Here is a 22,039-nt window from a genome sequence, read left to right as displayed (position 1 = left end):
CGATATGCCTTGTTTGGGGTGAATGTGATAAAAAAAAATATAAAAAGTACAACAGCTGTTTATGACAGGTTTTGTTGTGAAGAATAACCATGACTATGAGACATGTCAACAAAACGCAGGCAATGTCTATGATGTTGTACACCCTCCACACATTTGTTATGGTTGCTAGCTGATTAAGTTGCGGATTAAATAAAGGGTTCCGTTTGAAATTCCATGCAGAATCCCAAGTTCAACAAAATATTCCTGAAGAAGGTTGGAGGTTACATTGATCGAAATATTGTGAAAATAAGGCTCAACACGAGAACGGCAGTCCAAAGAATCCAAATGATACAAAAATTAGGGTTTGTAGTACTGTACACATAGATTCGAAAAAGTTGTCAAAAAACAAATATATAACAAATAAATGTTATCAAAAGGCAAGATAAGTTACTTTTCTACCAAACTGGATATGTTTTTAGTGTTTTTATTCAATGTATGTTATTCAGCTCGAAAAGCATACAGTGTTTACCGATGTATTGGAAAATTCAAAATGGCGCCCGACACACTCTTTAACACGGTAAGTTCAGGAAAAGATGTTATAAATAATAAACTAGACAAAATACTGTTAGAAATTTGCTCATTATATGTTACCGTGACATAAGTTGACATATATTCGGTGGTTTTTAAATAGTATTTTATCTAGTTTATTATTTATAACACCTTTTGCCAAACTTACCATGTTAAAGAGAGTGTCGGACGCCATTTTGAATTTTCCAATACATCGATAAACACTGCATGTTTTTCGAGCTGAATAAACATGTTACATTGAATAAAAACAAAAAAAATGTATCGAGTTTGGTAGAAAAGTAACTTATCTTGCGTGTGATAATATTTATTTCTAATATATTTGTTTTTTGACAACTTTTTCGAATCTATGTGTACAGTAATACAAACCCAAAAATTATTTTTTATTTACAGATAAATATTGTATATTCCTTTGTGACCATTGTTTCCTTACCTGTTTACTGTGAAGCAGGGTCAGCAATAGTGCATAAGCTCCAGATCTGTAACTCGGAATATACTCTTTTCCACGGCCACCTTGACTTTTCTGTAAAAATAAAATTAAGAAACAAAAAAACAAAAATAAACTGAACAATTAAATTGCAATTTAGAAATCATAGCTTATTTGATGAGTTTATGTGTGGAAGAGCGAGGTGTCATCAAATTACAAAACTGTTCTATCTAAAATGATTGTCACATTTTTCAAAAATATTAATCAAGCTGTGATAACAGTATGGAGAGGCATAGCAATAAGCGGTCCCATGATCTTACATATCTATAGGATTGTTAATCAAGGTGTGAAGGACAAAAGACCGGACATAAATGTAGATAGATATATTTTGAATTAGTTTATGGATACTTGGAGGGGTGGCACCGAGTTTTGCGACAATTTACAGATACTGGGTGGCATCTGTTACAAACGATTATGCACAAAAATTTGAATGATGGACTCAGCACTAATGACCTTGATGAAACAGAAACAAAATTTCGTTTAAATACACACCTTTTTCTGAGGCGATGTTGCTATGTCTGTACACATCTTTACAGGTTCTGAAACATCTTCAACAATTCCATCACTCTCTTCAGAACTGCTGATAGTATGAATTTCCTGATGGAATTGACTTGTAACTCGGTTGTCATTTCTCTGAATTGGTTTGGCTTTAGAAGTGTTAGTCACAGAAACAGTTCGTTCAGGGATTTTATCAATCAGGACATTTTCTGAAATAATTTTTTTTTTTTAAATTTGAATCGGATTTTTAATGTCAAAATATTTCTCATACACATATATACACAAAGTATTGTAGAAAAAAAATGGAAAAAAAAAATAAAGGCAACAAAAAAAATACTTACGATTTCCAGATTTGTATTCACAAAGTTTCTCATCCAACATATCACAGATTTTTTTACCTGAAATGAGAAACAAGACAAAAGAAATTATAAAAATAATCAGCATCAATTGTTTTTTTTTTTTTTTACACAGTGATCATCACTTATCAAGGCCCGGAAGCAACTCAGGGATAAGGGTTATTGCAAGTACATTACGTTAGTGTGGAGATTTGATGAAGTGTTTACTTAAGGGGACGGTTCATTAGAAATTTGTTAACGTTGGACTTGAACACATCCAAGTTGTAGTCCGGTGGGAAGCAGGCAGACGGAACAGAGTTCCACAGGCGTGCAGTTCTAAGAAAGAAGCTTTGTTCATGGAATCCACGTTTTGATTTAGGCACAGATACAGAGTGGGGGAAATTTTTAACAGTGGATTCAGCTAGATGGGTGTTTTTCATGAAAGATTGGCGAGGGGAGACCAGAGATTGGAGTTCAGACGAGCACCTGCAATGGAAATAACGATAAAACAAGGATAGGCTCGCAACGTCTCTTCTGTGGGAGAGAGGTTGCAGGGTAGAGAAAAGGGCATCCCCCACTAAGCCACGAAGTCTATTTTGTACTCTGTCAAGGCAGGATAGGCTGTTTTTAGCAGCTCCTGCCCAGATATGGCAATAGTATTCCATCCTTGGACGTACTTGGCTTTTATATAGATAGAGAATTGCATCAGTAGTGAGATATCTTCTGGAGCGGTAGAAGGATCCCACCATCTTTCCTGCGACTTTGGCAACAGACTTGATGTACGTGTTCCATTTCAGATCAAGAGTAAAGGTCAAACCCAGAAGCTTGTCAAAACACGGGGCCTCACCCAGACGAGAGCCATCCATCACAATTGATGCCAGCTGGGGATCAGAGCGTTGATGATGTAAGGATAGGAGTTTGGTTTTGGATGCATTAAAGGTAACCAGCCACATCTTCCCCCACTGAACAACGCGCTCGAGATCAGAGGAGAGAGAATCAGAGAGAACTTTGTCATTTACAGCCTTTGATGTGTTGCCATAGATGGTCGTATCATCAGCATAGATGTCAACGAATGATTTAAGTATGTGTTTAGGGAGGTCATTGATGTAGATCAGGAAGAGAGTTGGGCCCAGGATTGACCCCTGAGAGACTCCAGCATTTATATTTCAGGCCTCCGATTTTTGTCCATCTACCACTACTCTTATGAGCCTATCGGAGAGAAATGATTTAATGATTGAGAAAACATTTCCAGTTTCCGTATTATCTTTAATGCGATCTATAAAAGATGATCACTTCTTTTCCTTGTGGTTTGGAGTTGATGTGATTCTTGCATTATTTTTTGATGGGCTATTTTGTTGAATGTTTGAATTTATTTTGAATATATAAGCTTTCCATGAATTTCTTTTAAATTCTTCAATTATTTGTTGAGCTATGGCACTCCTAATTTTAAACAAATCCAAATTTTCTCTAATGAGATCAAACTGAATCTTCTCAGGGTAGAATGGCATACCTGAACAGCCTTAATGAATTCCTTATCGAACCAGGGTTTGCATTTTGTTTGCAGATAATTTGCATAATCCAAACGTTTTTTAGTTTCTTTTACACAGCTCTATTCACTGAAGTTTATAGAATAACAATTAGTTGAAAAGAAACTAAAATCAACTTGCAAAACTAATACTATGATACCAATCGCATGGCAATGGATAAGGCTGAATATTTTATTCAGAAGTTCACCTTGAACTCCACAAACCACTCCCTCCCAAATTAACTACTACATACAGAAACCACACTTGATGATCTAATCATCACCTCTTCTCATGTCCTGGATATCACAAGAAAACCTTGACAGTACTAGAGCTGATCTTATCCTCGTTATCATAATAAAAAATGCCCTGCTGAGCTGGCCCTCATCTTCTCCAAATTCTACAACAAATGTCATGTCGAATCTTGCTTCCCTGATAATTAGAAAACTGTCTCGTTGATACCAGTTTTCAAGAACTCTGATTAAAGAATTGACTGGTAAAATGATTGATCCTAAATTTCGCCCCAATTTTCGCTAAAATCTTTGAATCATGAATCAATCTAAAGATAGCCAACCATCTTGAAAATACTAAACTTTTTTCTGACTAACAGTATTGATTTAGGCAATCCCATTCTACTGCGGGCACCCTTACATTCATTTCTGAACCCATTATTAGATATTAGCAGGCAACCCCAGGAAGGAAAAACATTCGATGGGTTGCACACATGCAAATGGATTCCATGAGAAGAATTCAGGAATTTTCACCATTGTCTAATGGAATGCATAATTTAACCCAGAAATATGTGAGCAGATATCGGACAAAAGGTTCAAACAATAAAAGAAATATTAAACATTTCAGTAGGAAAAGAATGTTTTTATAAATAAAATCGTCACAGAGAAAAGCAGTCAGTCGGTCAGAGAGAGTGAGGCTGTATCATCATTTCTTCACTGACCGACATCCGATAACTGTGCACCCACCTGTGACTTTCAGAAATATCAAAACACAGGTTAATAATTTGTCACCGAAAAGCTGATTTGTCAGTGTGAAATAAAAGCAATATATTTTTTGTAGATCAACTGTATTGTGATTTTTAATTCACTGTCAGTGTGTGTATATATTTTATGTCAACGACAAAAGTAGATGCTAACATTTGTATAGACTGTACAAACACGTTTTGAACAACTGGCCACAGCAATTATATAACATCCATTTGACAAGGTCATCTCTGAACGTCTTTAACAAGGTCTAGCATGACGGTCTTCTCATGAAAATTTGCATTGTATAATCGGATGAGTATTTAATATAATCCAATCTTTCTTATTTTTTTTTTTTTTTTTACTCATGTTCACCTCTAACAAAGCATATTGCTATTTGGACATAAGGGGCGACTAATTGGGACCATGACTATGAAAGATTAACAAGATGTTGCTTTACATTACATTTAGACTTCTGCATATCAGTACAGTCAGGTAGCAGGAAGGGAATTCCAAAGTCCAGCTCTACAAGGGAAGAAACTATTAGAGTAGAAAGCTTTCTGGCATATGGAGACAACAGTGAAGGAGTGTGATTTTGTTGCTAAGCGGGTTTGTCAGGGATATGTATGTCGAGGGGGCACAAGTGCAATGAGTTCATCAGAGCACATTCCAGTAAAATACTTGTAAAACAGGCACAGAGATGCAATATTGCGGTGATGGGACAGGGGTTGGAGCTTACTTGACAAAGTGGGACCTATTAGATTAAAGACACTTTTTTCGGCCTTATCCAAGAGGGAGAGACTAGTGGTAAATGCGCCAGCCCAGATGTGGCAACAATACTCCATGCATGTTAACAGAAAATTCCAGGTCATCCTAGATGGCTGTACATGTAAATATGATACTATTGTAGGTGTACCTCAGGAGCCGATCCTTAGATCTTCATTATTCCTGATTTTCATAAACAACTTCCATAATGCGATTGTGTTTGAGATGAGTACATTTGATCCTTCCAAAATTTATTCCAGTATTTTTACATAATCGATTTCATCAAAGATGACAATCAATTCTTTCTAATTTTAAGCTTAAAATATAGTTACAGAAAACATTTTTAAAAGCTATCTATCTGGTCGGGCTCCTTGCTTGGACCAATGTGACTCTCTCTCTCTCTCTCTCTCTCTCTCTCTCTCTCTCTCTCTCTCTCTCTCTCCAGATTTCCTTGTTTTTCATCAGCTGCCTCAAATCTTCAGGATGGCAGTTAGCATCATGTGCCATTTTTGGATGTATGTTGATCTAGGTTATCCTATGCTCGTGCACCCATACGTGGAATCCACAGCAACACATTTCTCACCAGCTCTTGCTTGCTTTCCTGGCAGTGACTGGCAAGTCATAGACATCACTCCCTGATGGTAGTAGATATGGCAGGTACGTTGCCATAAAGTTGCTGCTTCATGGGATGATCTTGCCAAGATATATTTAACACTGTTCATAATATACGAGTGTATGTGCCATCTAGCTTTCTTTCCAATCCTTTGGCTTACAATACCACTAACCCTAAGTCCATTAGTTGTTTTCTGTCAGATTAGGGTAAGCTTTTTTTTTTTTATCTATTAATTCTGAGATTAGCGACCACCTTAAAAAGAAAGGATTATCCACAATGTTTGATTGCCAAAATTAGTTACGTGAAAGTAATAAAACACATTTTGAAATAGCAGAATTTACATTTCAAAAGTTTCAAAACTATAGCGGTCAATAGAATATCAAATTTTCTATCGTTTGGTAACAATTATTTATTTCACTTTTTTTGTTGTTAACTATACTACAATTTTGTCAAAAAAAAAAAAGAAGACAGATTTCTATGAAGAACTCGTATTCCTTGCTTAATAGAATCATGTGACTCAGAAATGTTTTTTTTTTTTGCAACAGCGATTTCACAAAAACATCACATTTCTCATAGAGTACTAAAGCAAGAGGTCTTTATTGGAGGTACTCACCAAAATTTTCTAAAACCAGACATTCTTGCCCAGTCTCCAAAACTAGGGGATATTTTTTCAAAGACCGCAAAGCCTGAAAAATGAATAAATTAAATTTTAATTAAGACAGATTGCCAGACAGAAGCATCATAGGCAAGAGATTTTTATCCAAAATGTTAAAATACAGATAAAATTGTATTTGTTCATAATTTTAAACTTGAATACATGGTTATTTTTCTTTTTTTTTTTTAGATTATTATCAGTTATTATTGAGATTAAGCCACTTCATATTTGTCCATAAAATTCAAACTTGAATATATGGTTATTCTTCTTTTCTTTCATTTTTATTATTATCAGTTATTATTGAGATTAAGCCCATCCATTATTGTTCATATATTCAAGCTTGAATACATGATTATTCTTTCTTTTTCATTATTATCAGTTATTAAGATTAAGCTTCTCAGTCTTTGCTTGTAAAATTTAAACTTGCATACATGGTTCTTTCCTTTCTCTTTTTTAATTATCAGTCATTATTGAGATTAAGCCTCTCCGTCTTTGCTCATAAAAAATGTGTATACAATATTATTGAAGGAAGCCGGAAACAAATGCAAATACTATTATTATTTTTTTAGTATATGCCTCCATCCCTATTGCCATCGTTGGTTTTGTAGTGTTAGACTGGGCTAGTGCTGAGGAGAGATGGAGAAAGAATAAAAGTTATTTGGGGCATTCATAAATCAATGCTTACAGGTATGACTTACCTTCTTATAAGTATATTGCAGGCTCATTCCTTTCTCTGCTGCTTCATCTTTCCACTGTGTAAGCCACTGAATAAACAAAGGGTTCGGGTTCTTGGGGATTTTCTTCTTTCTTTTGCCAAGTAATTGATTCTTTGCAGCCATTCTTCCCAAGTTTATACTAAAGGAAATGAATTAAAGTGTGACAGTTAGGATTAGTTTTGGAGAATATGTTCTACTGTAGGAAACAAAACAAAAAAATGGGTAAAAAATACAAGTACATAACAAATAAATGTTACCAAAGGCACGTTACTTTTCTATTTAGCTGGATAAATTTTTAGTATTTTAACTTATTTTACAGCATTTATTCAATTTGAAAAACAAGAAGTGTTAAGTGTTGCATGAGAAAAAAAAAATTACTGACATGAGAGGGTCACATCTGAAGAGTCATGATAATCGCTCAAAAATAGACAACAAAACAGAAAAATACTGATAGATATTGGAAATTTCCAATGTAAATCAGATTTTAATCATGAAAGCTGAAACAGTTGTCTGCCTTGGGCCGTGTGTAGAGTTGCTTCCCATTGCCCATGTGTGGGTTTGTGACAACATGTTACTTTTTGCTTTAATGATATAAGCTTTTTGAGTTACCTCCTCTTTGATATACATATATACAGTACCACGCAAAAGTATTGGATACATTAGATTTTTTCTTCATAAGTTTAATTAGGGTTCAAGATTTTACCTAAAATTTGGTCAATATATTCCTATTACTATTCTAAATTATATTTGGAGTAGTAATTACAAAATCAAAGTTTAGAAAGTTTATATTTAAGGAAAAATATGAATTAACAAATGCAAAAGTATTGGATACACTTTTAAAAAATTCTTTTTCTGAAATAAATTTAAATGACTTTTGCTTAGCGTGTTGCAATAATGCAAATAAGTTATCATTGACCAATCAGAGAGCTTTATATTAAAATAATTTTATAAAATTCTTCCAGTTTGGGCTCACTCCTTCAAAGTCAACCAGTTCATTTATAAAAAAGCCTAAAACTAAATAGTTGTCAATAGACATTAGTCAAAAAATCATTGATGAGCACAAAGAACGAAAGGGTATCGAATAATATCAAGGGAACTTAATCTACCTCTTAGTACAGTTGGAAACATTAGTAGAAATTTTAAAAACCCTGGTGAAGCTGTTGCAAATCTTCCAAGATGTGGTCGGCCAAGGAAATTAAATGAAAAAAAATTAAGGTGGGTAAGCAGAAAGGTGCAAAAAAAAAAAAAAAAAAAAAAAAAAAAAAAATTTTCTTACTCGTGGTGAAATTCAAACCGACCTCAGAGAAGCTGGGATTAATGTGAGCAAGGATACAATCAAGAGTTCTAAATCGTGCAGGTTTTGTATCAAGGTCCCCCAAGAAAAGTTCTATTATTGACACTTAAACAAGAATTTTGGAACAAGGTAATCTGATCAGACGAAACGAAAATCAAAATCTTTGAAAGAAACACAGCAACACATGTATAGCGTAAAAATGGCACCACCTATAACAAAAAGAATACCATTCCTACAGTATAGTTTGGCGGTAGTTCGATTATAGTATGGGGGGTCATCCAAAGGTACTGGTGAACAAGAAATCATCAATGGTAGAATGAATGGGCACATGTACAGGGAGATTTTGGAGAAAAACCTCCAGAAATCTGCTGATTTGTTGGGACATAATAGCAATTTCGCCTTTCAGCAGGACAATGATCCCAAGCATACTGCCAAACTAACCAAAGAATGGCTTAGAAATAACGGAATTAACGTTCTTATTTGGCCCAATCAGTCTCCAAACCTCAACCCAATTGAAAATTTGTGGAAAATATTGAAGATCAATGTTCACAAGAGGAATCCACAAAATATTCAACAACTAGAACAGTTCTGCAAGGAAGAATAGCGCAAAATTATTAAATCATTTCTCTCTGATAGGTTCATAAGAGTAGTGGATGATGGGCAGAAATCAGAAGTTCACAGTATTAACTGGAGTCCCTCAGGGGTCCATCCTGGGCCTAATTCTCTTCCTGATCTACATTAATGATCTTCCAAATCACATCCTTACATCATTCATAGACATTTATGCTGATGACACTATCTATGGTAGCATATCTAAGACCGTAAACGACCAAGTTCTCTCTAATTCTCTCTCCTCTGATCTTGAGCAAATGGTACAATGGAGAAAGAGGTGGCTTGTCACTTTTAATCCATCTAAAACCAAGCTTTATCTTTACATCATCAATGCTCTGATCCCCATCTGGCATCAATTTAAATGAATGGCTCTTGTCTTGGGGAGGCCTCACATTTTGGATTCTCCCCTAAGAGCAAAATTACTATTTTTGGTAAGATTTTGTGAGAATAAGAGGAGGTCCCCTACACTAAAACTGAAAGGTTTGGAGCTCTCCTTGAAGGAGATTTTTGAAAGGTTTTAAAGTGTCAGAGGCTTGAGTCCTTTTGGGAAATTTGCCAAATTTAGTTTGTTGAGCTTGATGTGTGAAGCTCGGCAAGACTTTAGAACTGTATTTTTCTTACTCAGTTTATGCAGGAAATATTTTACAGTTTTTTATAGATTGGCAACCTCTAATAACTTTTTTAGGAGAAAGAATAGATATGTCTGTCCTTCCCCCATATTTGGAGGAAATCTCACAAAGCTGTTGTGGATTTGCAAAATAGTTTGGACATTCCAGCTCGGCCACTCAATTAAACATTCACAATTAGTTTATCCATAAAATTATAAACTTTCCATAATTGTGTTTTTAAAGTTTCTCTATTATTAGTAGAATTAGAGAAATTTAGCTTATCTTAAAATTCGATTTGTCCAAAGAAGTTTTTTTTTTTCTTTTCTTGTTGAGAGAGTTTGAAATTTTATTTTTAGCATTATCAGTCATCAAGTGGTGCCAGGAGGTAGGGTAAGGGTTCGGCCCTTTTTGCCTTTGGAGTAGAATGCCTACACTTTTTGACCTGGTATGACTGACATTATCATCATCATTACTATCCAGCAGTCACCTTCCTCTCTACAGTGGTTCTAACAGGAGTAAGTGAGAAAGAGAGAGGGCCTTTTCCCAGTTTACTTTAGTGTGAGTTTAGCCGGCATTAGGAGAGGATGCTGGGTTTCGTGCTCCATCAAGAAAATAGAAAAAGAAGAGTTTTTGATGTTTAACATTATGTTTCAGGTTTTTCTCATTTAGAGAAAAACGTTTCAATTTCATTGCTGGTTAATTACAAGGTAACAAGGCCTTACCAACTAGAAAACTAGCCTCAAAGGACTAATGGGAGAAACCGGAAGGTCTTTTTAGATATTTTTCTGTAAGAAACAGAAATTAAATTCGCCAGCCTGTCTGACAAGAAGACGAGCAGATTATCAGCACATGTAATGTATTCTTCAGAAAAGAAAATTCCCTCTTTGTTAAAGAAAGAGACCATCTTATAAAACAATTTCATCCATAATTCCTTTCATTAGAAAGACATTTTTATTTTAAAAAGAAAAAAAAAAACTATTAGAACAAGAAGGTTCTAGAAGATTGAGAGAACGCCTCTCAAAGAAAGACTGAAAGAAAAAGAACATTTTTAAAGACCCCTTTTTTGTCTATTTCTTTCCTTTCAGGTTTTTACATATCAAGTAAGATTGTTTTTGTATAATTATTTTAAAAGAGACAATGAATATTTTCCCCATTGTAATTTGTTACTATCATTCGGATGATAATTTTAACTTTGCCGTTTCAATTCTATAAAATTAATTCTAGAATAGTCTCTCAATTAAAGACCCACTTTTTTGCATATTCTATTTTTTTTTTTATCTTTTGGCAATTGGTACTTAAGGTTAATGTTTAATCCTTGCTTTTGGAAATAAAAGCAACCAGCATTTTATTTCTTTTAATAAAACTTGACTAAATTGATATACTTTTTGAGTCTGGTTTTCATTTGCTCCATTTTTATATTTTGCTTCCCTTTTGTATATTGTTACTTCACCTTTATTTTACCAAGTCTTATGTATTTACGTATTACATAAGACATTTCACCTTAAATTCGCCATTGTTTTTATTCCCATTTTTTTAAATATTTGTTACTCCAAAAAACGTATTTTGGTAACAACAACTAGAAAATATGTCAAATTCTGTCAGTAAACTGGTTGGTTGGTTGGTTGGTTGGTTGTTTTTGTTTCACGGCATATCAACCCTTTTCGGGTTATTTAATGCCGAATCCAAAGATTCGGAAGAAAAAATTTTTTAATAGAATATATTTGTTGTTTTCAAGTCGGTTTCTATTTAACCCATAGTTGGAACCCTAACAGGTACTACCACACCGGGTCAGAGTGGACCTGGGAGCAATGGTAATTAAAGGGTGGCTCGACACTCCCCAAAGCCCACAAGCTGGGGCCTCACCACTGGATATAGTTTAAGGTCATATCCAGGACCCCCATTGAGGGACTTTTACCCTCTGCAGGGGGGCAGTCGGTGTATTCTAATGCCCCACCGACAGGGCCGTCAGTAAACTGGAAGTTAATTGCTTTAGGTGTTGTCTACTTAAAATACGATTATTTTTCTGGATATTTCATCTATACATGTTTTTCATAATATTTAAAGCCAAAGGTAGTTATATATAATCTATCCAGTGTTATGCTGGCATGTTGAAAATTGTGCATTTTCTTGTGCAGGTTGGTCAGTGCAAAAAGAGTTCAAAAAGGTTGGGGTTCATGTATGTCAATCGCTGTAGCTAGAGTTGATGGTGTCACTTGAAATGTCATTTAGTTTGTGTGAAAGAAAATGTGAAAAGACAGAGAGAGAGAGAGAGAGAGAGAGAGAGAGAGAAAGATCATGGAAAAGAAACACAGCAAGATATCTTTTGGCTCGTATGCAAGTGCAGTCTGCCTTCCAATTTTTGGCAAAGCAGACATGTTGGGAGATGCGAAAATACGTTGAAGAAAAAGGAAACATAAAAAGAAAGCTTGAATCAACAATGCGATGTCCCCCCCCCCACCTGTTCACTCATAGAATAAAGAATCCATGCCAGAAAATCGGCGTTATGTTTTCATCAGATGTTCCTTTCCAGCATTGATCAGTGAAAAGAAGAATTGCATCCACAAAGAGAAGACCAAGATAAGAGAAAAAAAGGTATGGTGACTTTATCACAATATATATGCACACACTAGAGGTGACACAACCACATACATAGACAGGCATAGACATGAATTAATAAGACACACGTAATATTAATAATAATGAGACCAAAAGATAAAATCCCCCTCCCCTGGAAGGTTACAGTAAGACTTTTACTTTAATATTTCACTTGAATAATGATTGAACAAAAAGTTTTAAAAAATATTAAATATATTTGTACTAATTTTTTTTCCCTATATTTTTAATGCTTTATAAGACCTGTGTTTTGTATATCTGTGACGCCATGTTATTTTCCCATTTTTTTATGTTTTGATTATTTTGTGACATTCAAATCAAATTTCGTAGTATAAGATAAGGAATGTTTATATGTGATTTGAACCGTGATCCTTCCTCTTCAGTATAGAGTAAAAAATTACGATGAATTAATTTCATTTTGCTAGTTTTTACTTGTATTTTTTGTTATGGCTGTCGGCAATTAGTGTCATACCTAATTTAAATATGCTATAGCATATTTTTCTTGTAGTTTCTTGGTCTTACTGGATTCCAAGATAAGAATTCATCTACTCTCGCGGAGTATCTACTGACGCATTTTGTAGCTGTCATTACCAAAATATGTTTTTATGGTGTAACAAATATTTTTTTTTTAAATGGGGAAAAAATAAAGCAAAGCTTTGTAAATAAAGGTAAAGTGATGATAAACAGAAGCGAGGCAAAATATAAAAAGGGGAGCAAATGAAAATCAGACCCGAAGAATATATTAATTTAGTCAAGTTTATTGAAAGAAAACAAATGCCGAATTGCATTTATTTCTCAAAGCAAGGGTTAACAATTAATCTTAAGTACTAATTATAAAAATAAAAAATAGAACATACAAAAAAGGGGTTTACTTGAGAGACTAATTCTAGAATTACTTCTATCAAATGGAATGACAAAGTTAAATTTATCGTTCAAATGATAGTAACAAATTAAAAACAGGAAAATATGCGTTGTCCCTTTTAAAAATAATGATACAAAAAAAAAAAGTCTTACTTGATATGTAAAAAGGGGTCTTTTAAAAATGTTCTCTCTCTTTCAGTCCTTTTCTTTGAGAGGCACTCTCTCAATCTTCTAGAACCTTCTGGTTATGTTTTTTTTTAAATAAAAATGTCCCAATGAGAAGGGAATTTCAGTAGAATTGTCTTTCAAGACGGTCTCTTTCCTTAAGTTACTTTCATAGAAACACATGTGCCGATAATCTGCTTGTCTTCTTGTCTGACAGGCTGGCAAATGTAATTTCTGTTTCTTACAGAAAAATATCTCAAAAACCAACTGGTATCTTCCATTAGTCCTTTGAAACTAATAGTTTCCCAGTTGGTAAACAAGATTTTACCAACTGGGAAACTATTACTATTGGCCTAACTGAGAATGAAATTGTAATGTCAACATCATATTTAACATAAAAAATGGTTTTCAATGGAGTTCCAGAAGCCATAAAATTTTCTGGTAATGATGGTTAACTCGAAACTAAGGAAAATGGGCAAAAGCCTCCCCCTCCGCTCCTGACAGGGCAAGAGAAGGTGACTGCTGAAAAGTAATGATGATGGTAATGCCAGGTCAAGAAGTATAGTCGTTCTACTTAACAAAGGCAAAAAAGGGCTGAACCCCACCCTGTCTCCTAGCATCGCTTGATGGCTGCTAGAATTAAAAAATAAAATTCTCAAACCAGCATCATTTGGAAATGGTGCATCATTCTTCGTGGGTTATCCATACTGAGGAGATCTTATTTGGGTCGTGAATACTACATGATTTTGTAATATTTAGTCAGGGTTTACGTGTACTGAAAAGTATCCTCATGCCAGGTTTTTCTGACAAACCCCTGTACCAAAAGACCTTAGCCACACATGCAGAGTGCCCAGTAGGCATTTAAGTTCTTTCCTTGTATGTTAAGAGTGCAGCTGTGTCTTGTCACACAGTTTCAACAATATTATAGCATTACAAGCGTATGCTGTATTTTCGTGGACATCGGCAATATTACATACCTAACGTGCTTCAATATCTTTTTTATTTGTGGGTCAATTTTTAAAAGAATTACATTGATGGAACGAGAATAAAATAAGCATTCCAATGATGTTAATTTATTTTTCTTTTATGTGTTCAATATTTTTATGCTCCAAGTTAAAAATTAAAAAACGGTAAAAAATGACGGCAGCAAAACAGGAGACTGTTCTTTCAATGTTTACATTTTAGACGTTACGTTTGGATACATATGCAGGGGTTAAATTTGATTGGATATGGCTGAAATTTTACAGGCTATATAAACAAAGAAGTTCATCTCTACTGGTGTTTGATTTTGATTTTTTACAACGACAGGAAGCAAAGTTACGACCGAGCAAACTTGACGAAGAATATTTTAAAATTGATAAGGTAAATCGGCATATAGCATCCATTTTCATATAGATAATAGTTTCAGAATTATTTTCATGTATATGTAAATATTTGATAATTATTGTGCGGAAATTTCTTTAAAATGTTATCTTTTATAGAAATTAACAGAAAAACGGCTCGCTAAGCGCTAATGCTAACATAATATGTTGAGCTGACTAAAGTATTTTCTTAAAAATAGAAAACTGTTTTCTTGCTATTAATTTATTTTTATTTCGGACTGCTAGTCTCATCTTTATTAGTTGTTGTTTTTTCATCTTTTATTGGATTGTTTATTCACAACGTTTCGGCTAACTAATTCCTCTGGCCTTCGTCAGATGAAAAAACAACAACTAATAAAGATGAGACTAGCAGTCCGAAATAAAAATAAATTAATATATATAATGCTCATCTCAAAAAATGAATTCCAATTAAGGAATAATATATATATGTTTTCTTGCTTTCGTCTTATTAGACTAGTCATTTTTTATTCTGAGTTTGTCAATTTAAAAAAATTATTTTCAAGTTTTACAAATTTGATTTCCAAACAATACTATATTGAAACAGGGTTATTTATGCCATTTTTCGCATTCGCTGTTTTTTTGTTTTTATTTTTCAGATTTTTTTTTTAGAAGTTTTAACATTGTTCGTTTTGCATCACTTTTTTTTTTTTTTCATCACGTTTGCGTTTTCTTTTCTTATTTTTCTGATTTTTAAAATTTTAACATTGTTCGTTTGCATCACATTCGTTTTTTTGTTTTTTTTCTCTCACGTTTGCGTTTTCTTCTTTTTGTTTTTCTGATTTTAAGAAATTTTAACATCATTCGTTTGTGTCACGTTCGTTTTTTTTGTTTTTTCTGATTTTTTTTAAGAAGTTTTAACATAATTTTTTTTAATATAATATTTAAACAAGGTTATTACTTTGCTTATTCTTTTATTTTGATTTACCTCCCCCCAACACACACACCTCTAAATACTCGCTATTAACAAATAAAAGGTACTTGTGCACTTATGTTACCATGCTGAAATAATAACGTTATTATTTAGAAACCCATTCTTAACATAGGGAAGTAAGGGTGTTTTGTTAACTCATTGTCAAGACCATTTTTTTGAATCTGTAGAACAAACCCGTTTTTTTTTTAACTGATGATATCTAAATAATAATAATAAAAATAATTAGGCGGTTCAATAAAGAATTTCATTGTGATGCATTTGGTAAATTTTTACCTTGTTTCCCCTTTAACATTTTTCTTTAAAATGACTACCTTTTAAGATTTTCGGATGTGCTGAAAACGAATATCACATTTAAATTTTCCGCAAATAAGTAGATTTCCGGATATTAAGCAATGTCATTCCTTACTTTATTGCTGGTGGTCATCTTGGTATGCGCGTTTATGCATAGTTTCTCAGGGTTGCGTTTGCATGCTTGCGCGTACCAAGATAGCCACCAGTGGTAACATAAGAAAATGACATTGCTTAATATCCGGAAAACTACTTATTTGAAGAAAATTTAAATGCGATATTCGTTTTCAGCATACCCTAAAACCTATAAAAGAAATCATTTTAAATGTTAAGGTGGAAACAAGGTAAAAAAATTACTGTTTTATTTCTTTGTTTACATAATTGAATTTTCAGTAAAACAACAATAGAAATGCCAAAAATTACCATCAGCTGGTGAATATAGAGTTGTTGCTTATCAGGATTCCTTGTATCCTGGTACTGTGAAAGTTACATCGAGGGTTCATGTAGAGTACGATTAATGGTTGCATCTCAGAAAATAGGGGTATATTTTGGGCCAGATAGAGAGGATTTACAAAACTGAAAATTGGACTGGTCCCAAAATGCACAAGTTCTCGTCGACTATGGGAATTTCCATCTTTTACAGAAATCCAAAATCTATATGAAAAATTTTCTTTGATTTATTTGAGATTAATTCATATCTACTCAATTTTTTTTTTTTTTTTCTTTGAGGGGAGTGGTAAATACCGGCCATGAATGCTCTTTAGGCATTCAATGGCTACACCCAAGATTAAGCTCTCCTTTGGTGGGGAGGCAGGTAAATGCCTATTCTCAATAAAGCTATATTTAAATACCACTATTATACTTAGTTTTGTTCATAAATAGACACCCACTGTATGATACCATGTGCCCTTTAAAAAAATTGAAATTTGTACATCTGAATTTATAATACATGGCTTATTGTAAAGAGATTTGACTGCATAATCAGAAAGAGCACACAATTTTACATAAGAGTGCCAAGTTTCATGAGAATAGCTTAAAAATTAAATAAATGGTGGCGAAATTACCGAATTTCTTGAAATGTTGAGATCCGTAATTTAGCTGGCAATTAAAATTCTCATAACTTTGGAACTACTGGTGGTATTTGCATAATTCAAACGGTTTTAAGCATCTTTTACATAGCTCGTTTCATGCAAGTTGATAAAATAACAATTATCTAAAAAGAAAAAAAAAATCAACTTGTAATTAAGAACCCAGATTCCTTTTTATTCTGAATCTATCTACACTCAACTAACCTTTTATATCTTTAGAAATTTTATTTTGAAATCAGAAAACTTCAGTGTTAATTCTAGCACAGAGATGTGAAAAAATACAAAGCTTTAAAAATGTTCGCACTTTTTGGCCATCTGAGTAGAAATCCACCAAATAAATATCACCTTGACATTTATTGAGTGGATTTCTATCTATTTTGGGTACTGGTCGCGGTAAGAGTTCCCTGCCGAACACCCTCAAAAAACAATGATTTCTCCCGCGCAGCCGCAAAGGACATGTTTTAGTTGCCATAGTAACAACACTTTTTATCGACATTGTTTTTACTGTTTATGAATATTGAAATAAAAGACATTACTACACATTTATTAATAATATCTCACTTTTAATCAATTTTATCAACTTTTTAAAACTTTTTTTTTACTCTTTTTAAATGACAACGTTAATGTTTATGAATATTGAAATAAAACATTACTACACATTTATTAATATCTTTTTTTTTTTTTACTGTTTATGTGTCAATTTTATCGACTTTTTTTTTTACTGTTTATGTGTCAATTTTATCGACTTTTTCTTTTCTTATATTGAATATTGAAATACAAGACATTACTACACATTTATTAATAATATCTTTTTTTTTTTTTTTGGAAATTATTTTAATATTCATTTTAAGAAAATGCTATTAAAAACGAAAAATTCGATAAAAGTGAGACATAAACAGTAAAACGTAGTCATTTAAAAAAGAAAATGCTATTAAAAAAAAAAAGAAAAAGTCGATAAAAGTGAATGAATGATGCGAAAATGACATTGATTAAACGTAAGTAAATTTATTATTCCATCACCATTTTGTGGTACTAGTGCACTAGCAGTATCAGAATTTTTGTAGGAATTTTTGACACCCCTAACACGAAACTGCGAATACAATATAAAAATCTCGTAATTTCTCTGTTAAAAGTGGGTTATTTATTTTCTTTATGGATTATACTTCCAAAATAAACTATTACAGTTGTTTTAAAGTAATAAAAATATTTTTATTTTTTTTTTAAAACAGTAATGAATTTTCCGAACTCAATATTTTTCAATTTTTAAACTCAATATTTTTAAATTTTTAAATTTTAAAAATCTATCAAAATTTTTCTATTGATTCTATTTTTACGATATTTTCAGGGTCAATGTGAAATTTTATGTTCTTTCCAATAAACCGAATATAATATTTTAGACAAACGTTTTTTTTAAATTCACGCCCCCCCATTTTCACGCCCCCCCCCATTTTCACGCCCCCCCCCCATTTTGAAATGTCTATTAAAAAGTAAATAATTAATTTATGTTTAATAGGTTTATATGTCACAAATTGAAGAGAAAAGGTCAATAAATAATATATTCAAATTTAAAACAAAAAAAAAAAAATCAGTTTTTTAGAAATTTACCTGTAAAGTCCGAAGTTTAAAACCTTATTTTATAAGAACACATTTTTTCTTTTTGTCTTTTTTTTTTTTTTTTTAATGAAACCTTGGTCCTTGCTCCTTTAATTGAAAAAAAAATTAGGGCTTGAATTACATTTTTCGAGGAGTTATAAGCTTAGAAAGATAGGGGGTCGAATAATTTACGCCTCTCATTTTGAAATGTCTATTAAAAAGTAAATAATTAATTTATGTTTAATAGGTTTATATATCACAAATTGAAGAGAAAAGGTCAATAAATAATATATTCAAATTTAAAACAAAAAAAAAAATCAGTTTTTTAGAAATTTACCTGTAAAGTCCGAAGTTTAAAACCTTTTTAAAAAAAAAAAAACACATTGTTTTGTTTTGTTTTTTTTTTTTAAATAAAACCTTGGTCCTTACTCCTTTAATTGAAAAAAAAAATTAGGGCTTGAATTACATTTTTCGAGGAGTTATAAGCTTGGAAAGATGGGGTGGAATTATTCACTATTTTCACGAAATTTCTGACACTGCTACTAGTGCACTTATTGATCCGTGCTGTGCTGAAATAACGTTATTATTTAAAAAGCCATTCTTAACACGGGGAGGGTGTTTTGTACCTATTCTCTACTTTAACCTTACAATTGAATAAAAAAACGGGTTTGTATTACTGTACACATAGATTCGAAAAAGTTGTCTAAAAACAAATATAGAACAAATAAATGTTATCAAAGGCAAGATAAGTTACTTTTCTACCTAACTGGATATATTTTTTGTGTTTTTATTCAGTGTAACATGTTTATTCAGCTCGAAAAACATGCAGTGTTTACCGATGTATTGGAAAATTCAAAATGGCAGCCGACTCTCTCTCGGAGAGGGTACGTTTGGGAAAAGGTATTATAAATAATAAACTAGACAAAATACTGTTAGAAATTCGCTCAATATATATTACCGTGACATAAGTTGACATATATTCGGTTGTTTTCTAACAGTATTTTGTCTAGTTTATTATTTATAATACCTTTTCCCAAACGTACCCTCTCCGAGAGAGAGTCGGCTGCCATTTTGAATTTTCCAATACATCGGTAAACACTGTATGTTTTTCGAGCTGAATAAACATGTTACACTGAATAAAAACACAAAAAATATATCCAGTTAGGTAGAAAAGTAACTTATCTTGCCTTTGATAACATTTGTTCTATATTTGTTTTTTGACAACTTTTTCGAATCTATGTGTACAGTAATACAAACCCGAAAAGGCTATTTAAAAAAGAAAATAACATTGATTAAACGTAAGTAAATTTATTATTCTATCATCATTTTGTGGTAAGTAAATTTCAAGAACCGCCGACAAGTTTTGTGGTAAGTAAATTTCAAGAACCGCCGATAAGTTTCATAAAAGAAAAAGTCGATAAAAGTGACACAAACAGTAAAACAGTAAAAAAAAAAAAAAAAAAAAAAAAGATATTATTAATAAATGTGTAGTAATGTCTTTTATTTCAATATTCAATATAAGAAAAGAAAAAGTCGATAAAATTGACACATAAACAGTAAAAAAAAAAAGTCGATAAAATTGACACATAAACAGTAAAGAAAAAAAAAGATATTAATAAATGTGTAGTAATGTTTTATTTCAATATTCATAAACATTAACGTTGTCATTTAAAAAGAGTAAAAAAAAAAGTTTTAAAAAGTCGATAAAAGTGATTAAAAGTGAGATATTATTAATAAATGTGTAGTAATGTCTTTTATTTCAATATTCATAAACAGTAAAACAATGTCGATAAAAAGTGTTGTTACTATGGCAACTAAAACACGTCCTTTGCGGCTGCGCGGGGAGAAGTTATTGTTTTTTTTAGGGTGTTCGGCAGGGAACTCTTACCGCGACCAGTACCCTATTTTGTTTTATTTTTCGGGTTTTGAGCAATTCTCGAGACCCCAAATGGCGACAGCCTCATGTCCACCATCTTTGTTATGGCACTACAGCTACACAGATTGGCCTTTTTTAGGCCAAATTTGGCCTTTTTTTTTTTTTTTTTACGCTATTGCGTGGAACTACGGTCCATGCAAAAGCGCAAAAAGGCCAAATTTGGCCTCAAAAAGGCCAATCTGGCAATCTAAAGTTTCAAAACAAGTTGGCGGCCTCGATTGTTGTAAATTTAGTCTAAAAAAAATGTTGAAAAATTAATAAAAATTAAATTTTTTCGGGTTTTTATAACAGCCTTAGTGTTAATTATGTATTTTATATAAAAATAAATAATTTTTATAAATTTTTGTCTGTCAAATAATTTACGTCGCTGAAATACACATTTGCCGGAATTTCATTGTTTAATATCCAGAAAATTAACTGTTTACGGAAATTTAAATGCGATATTCATTTTCAGCATACTTGAAAACTTATAAAAATCGTCATTTTAAAGGTGATTTTTAAGGTGGAAAGAAAGTAAAAATTTACCGAAAAATGTTTCAAACACACACCGTTCCCCACATTAAGAATGAGTTTCTAAATAATGACGCGATTTCATTGTAGTAATTTCTCTGCCTAAGTACTCAGCTATAAAATAAATAATTAAAACCATTAAAATATATAAACGAATGAATAAAAGTTTTTTTTAAAATATTTGTTGTAACTTACGCAAAAAGCTGAAACTTTAAATTGCAATACGTATATATTTCATTGAAAGGTCACAAATACGTTAATTATTCCATAAAAGGTGGTAATTCATTTTTCAGGCTATAAAAGCATTGAACAAAAAGTCTATTCAATGTTTTCTTAAACAATTATTTTACACATAAAACATTAAAAGTCAAGTTTCATATTTACGCGCTTCTCCGCGTTCTTCCTGACACCGGTTTATTATTTTTATTTATTTGTCGAATCTATCAAGGGGGATAACTCTAATTGTCTTATTCTCTTCTCAATTATTGTTGTCTAAAATGGAATTCAAAACAATCTTCCCATTTAAAAAGAAAAGAGAAAAAAAGAAAGCAACTCCAACATTTGCAAACATGTTTAATGCTAAATAAACACATATAGGAAGTGAGATTAGCGGAGGGAGGGACGACAAACATTTCATTTGTAAAGTTAATCACCCTCCTCCGCAAAATAAGATTCTACTTTCTTAGGCGATGTGGTGGTGAGTGAACGTGAACAAGTGAAAAACCTTAGCGGAAAAAATATTTTAGAGTAGGGTAGCAGTTTCATATATAAATTTAACGTAAACTGATTTATTTTCGGGCCATTCTAATATTTTAGGGGGGGGGTTAACCAATTTTTATTTTATTTTTTTATATTTTTTTTTTTGCTACTAGCCCTAAGGCAAATTGACAATGTCATAAAACCACATGTAATTGCCTAAAAAAAAATGTAACCCCCCTCCCCTCACCCTATTTATAAAAAAAATATTTAACTGTGCTAAAACGGTCCAGAAATAATGGGTTATTTTACGTTAAACTTCTATGTGGAAA

General features: G+C 32.4%; 1 protein-coding gene across 3 annotated transcripts in view; it reads right to left on the bottom strand.

Moving 5' to 3' along the window:
• LOC145243929 (structure-specific endonuclease subunit MUS81-like) overlaps window positions 1–22,039 on the bottom strand; it is a 69,466-nt gene that overhangs the window by 47,041 nt on the left and 386 nt on the right. Inside the window, exons 1-6 of one of the 3 annotated variants that reach the window (XM_080107054.1) lie at window positions 21,207–21,427; window positions 7,113–7,269; window positions 6,373–6,445; window positions 1,891–1,947; window positions 1,544–1,758; window positions 998–1,087 (exon numbers count right to left, since the gene is read on the bottom strand). In XM_080107054.1, coding sequence (XP_079963180.1) covers window positions 998–1,087; window positions 1,544–1,758; window positions 1,891–1,947; window positions 6,373–6,445; window positions 7,113–7,253 — 576 coding nt within the window. In that variant the 5' untranslated portion in view covers window positions 7,254–7,269; window positions 21,207–21,427. Of the gene's footprint in view, window positions 1–997; window positions 1,088–1,543; window positions 1,759–1,890; window positions 1,948–6,372; window positions 6,446–7,112; window positions 7,270–21,206; window positions 21,428–22,039 lie in introns of those variants that run through there. The other 2 variants (XM_080107055.1, XM_080107053.1) reach the window with 2 other exon arrangements.

Source organism: Euprymna scolopes, chromosome 22 (genome assembly GCF_053919585.1).
Source record: "Euprymna scolopes isolate OS-2025 chromosome 22, ASM5391958v1, whole genome shotgun sequence".
NCBI classification, from domain to species: domain Eukaryota; kingdom Metazoa; phylum Mollusca; class Cephalopoda; order Sepiida; family Sepiolidae; genus Euprymna; species Euprymna scolopes.
The sequence above is the reverse complement of the archived record's forward strand: the minus strand, read 5'-3'. Positions and strand labels throughout refer to the sequence as shown.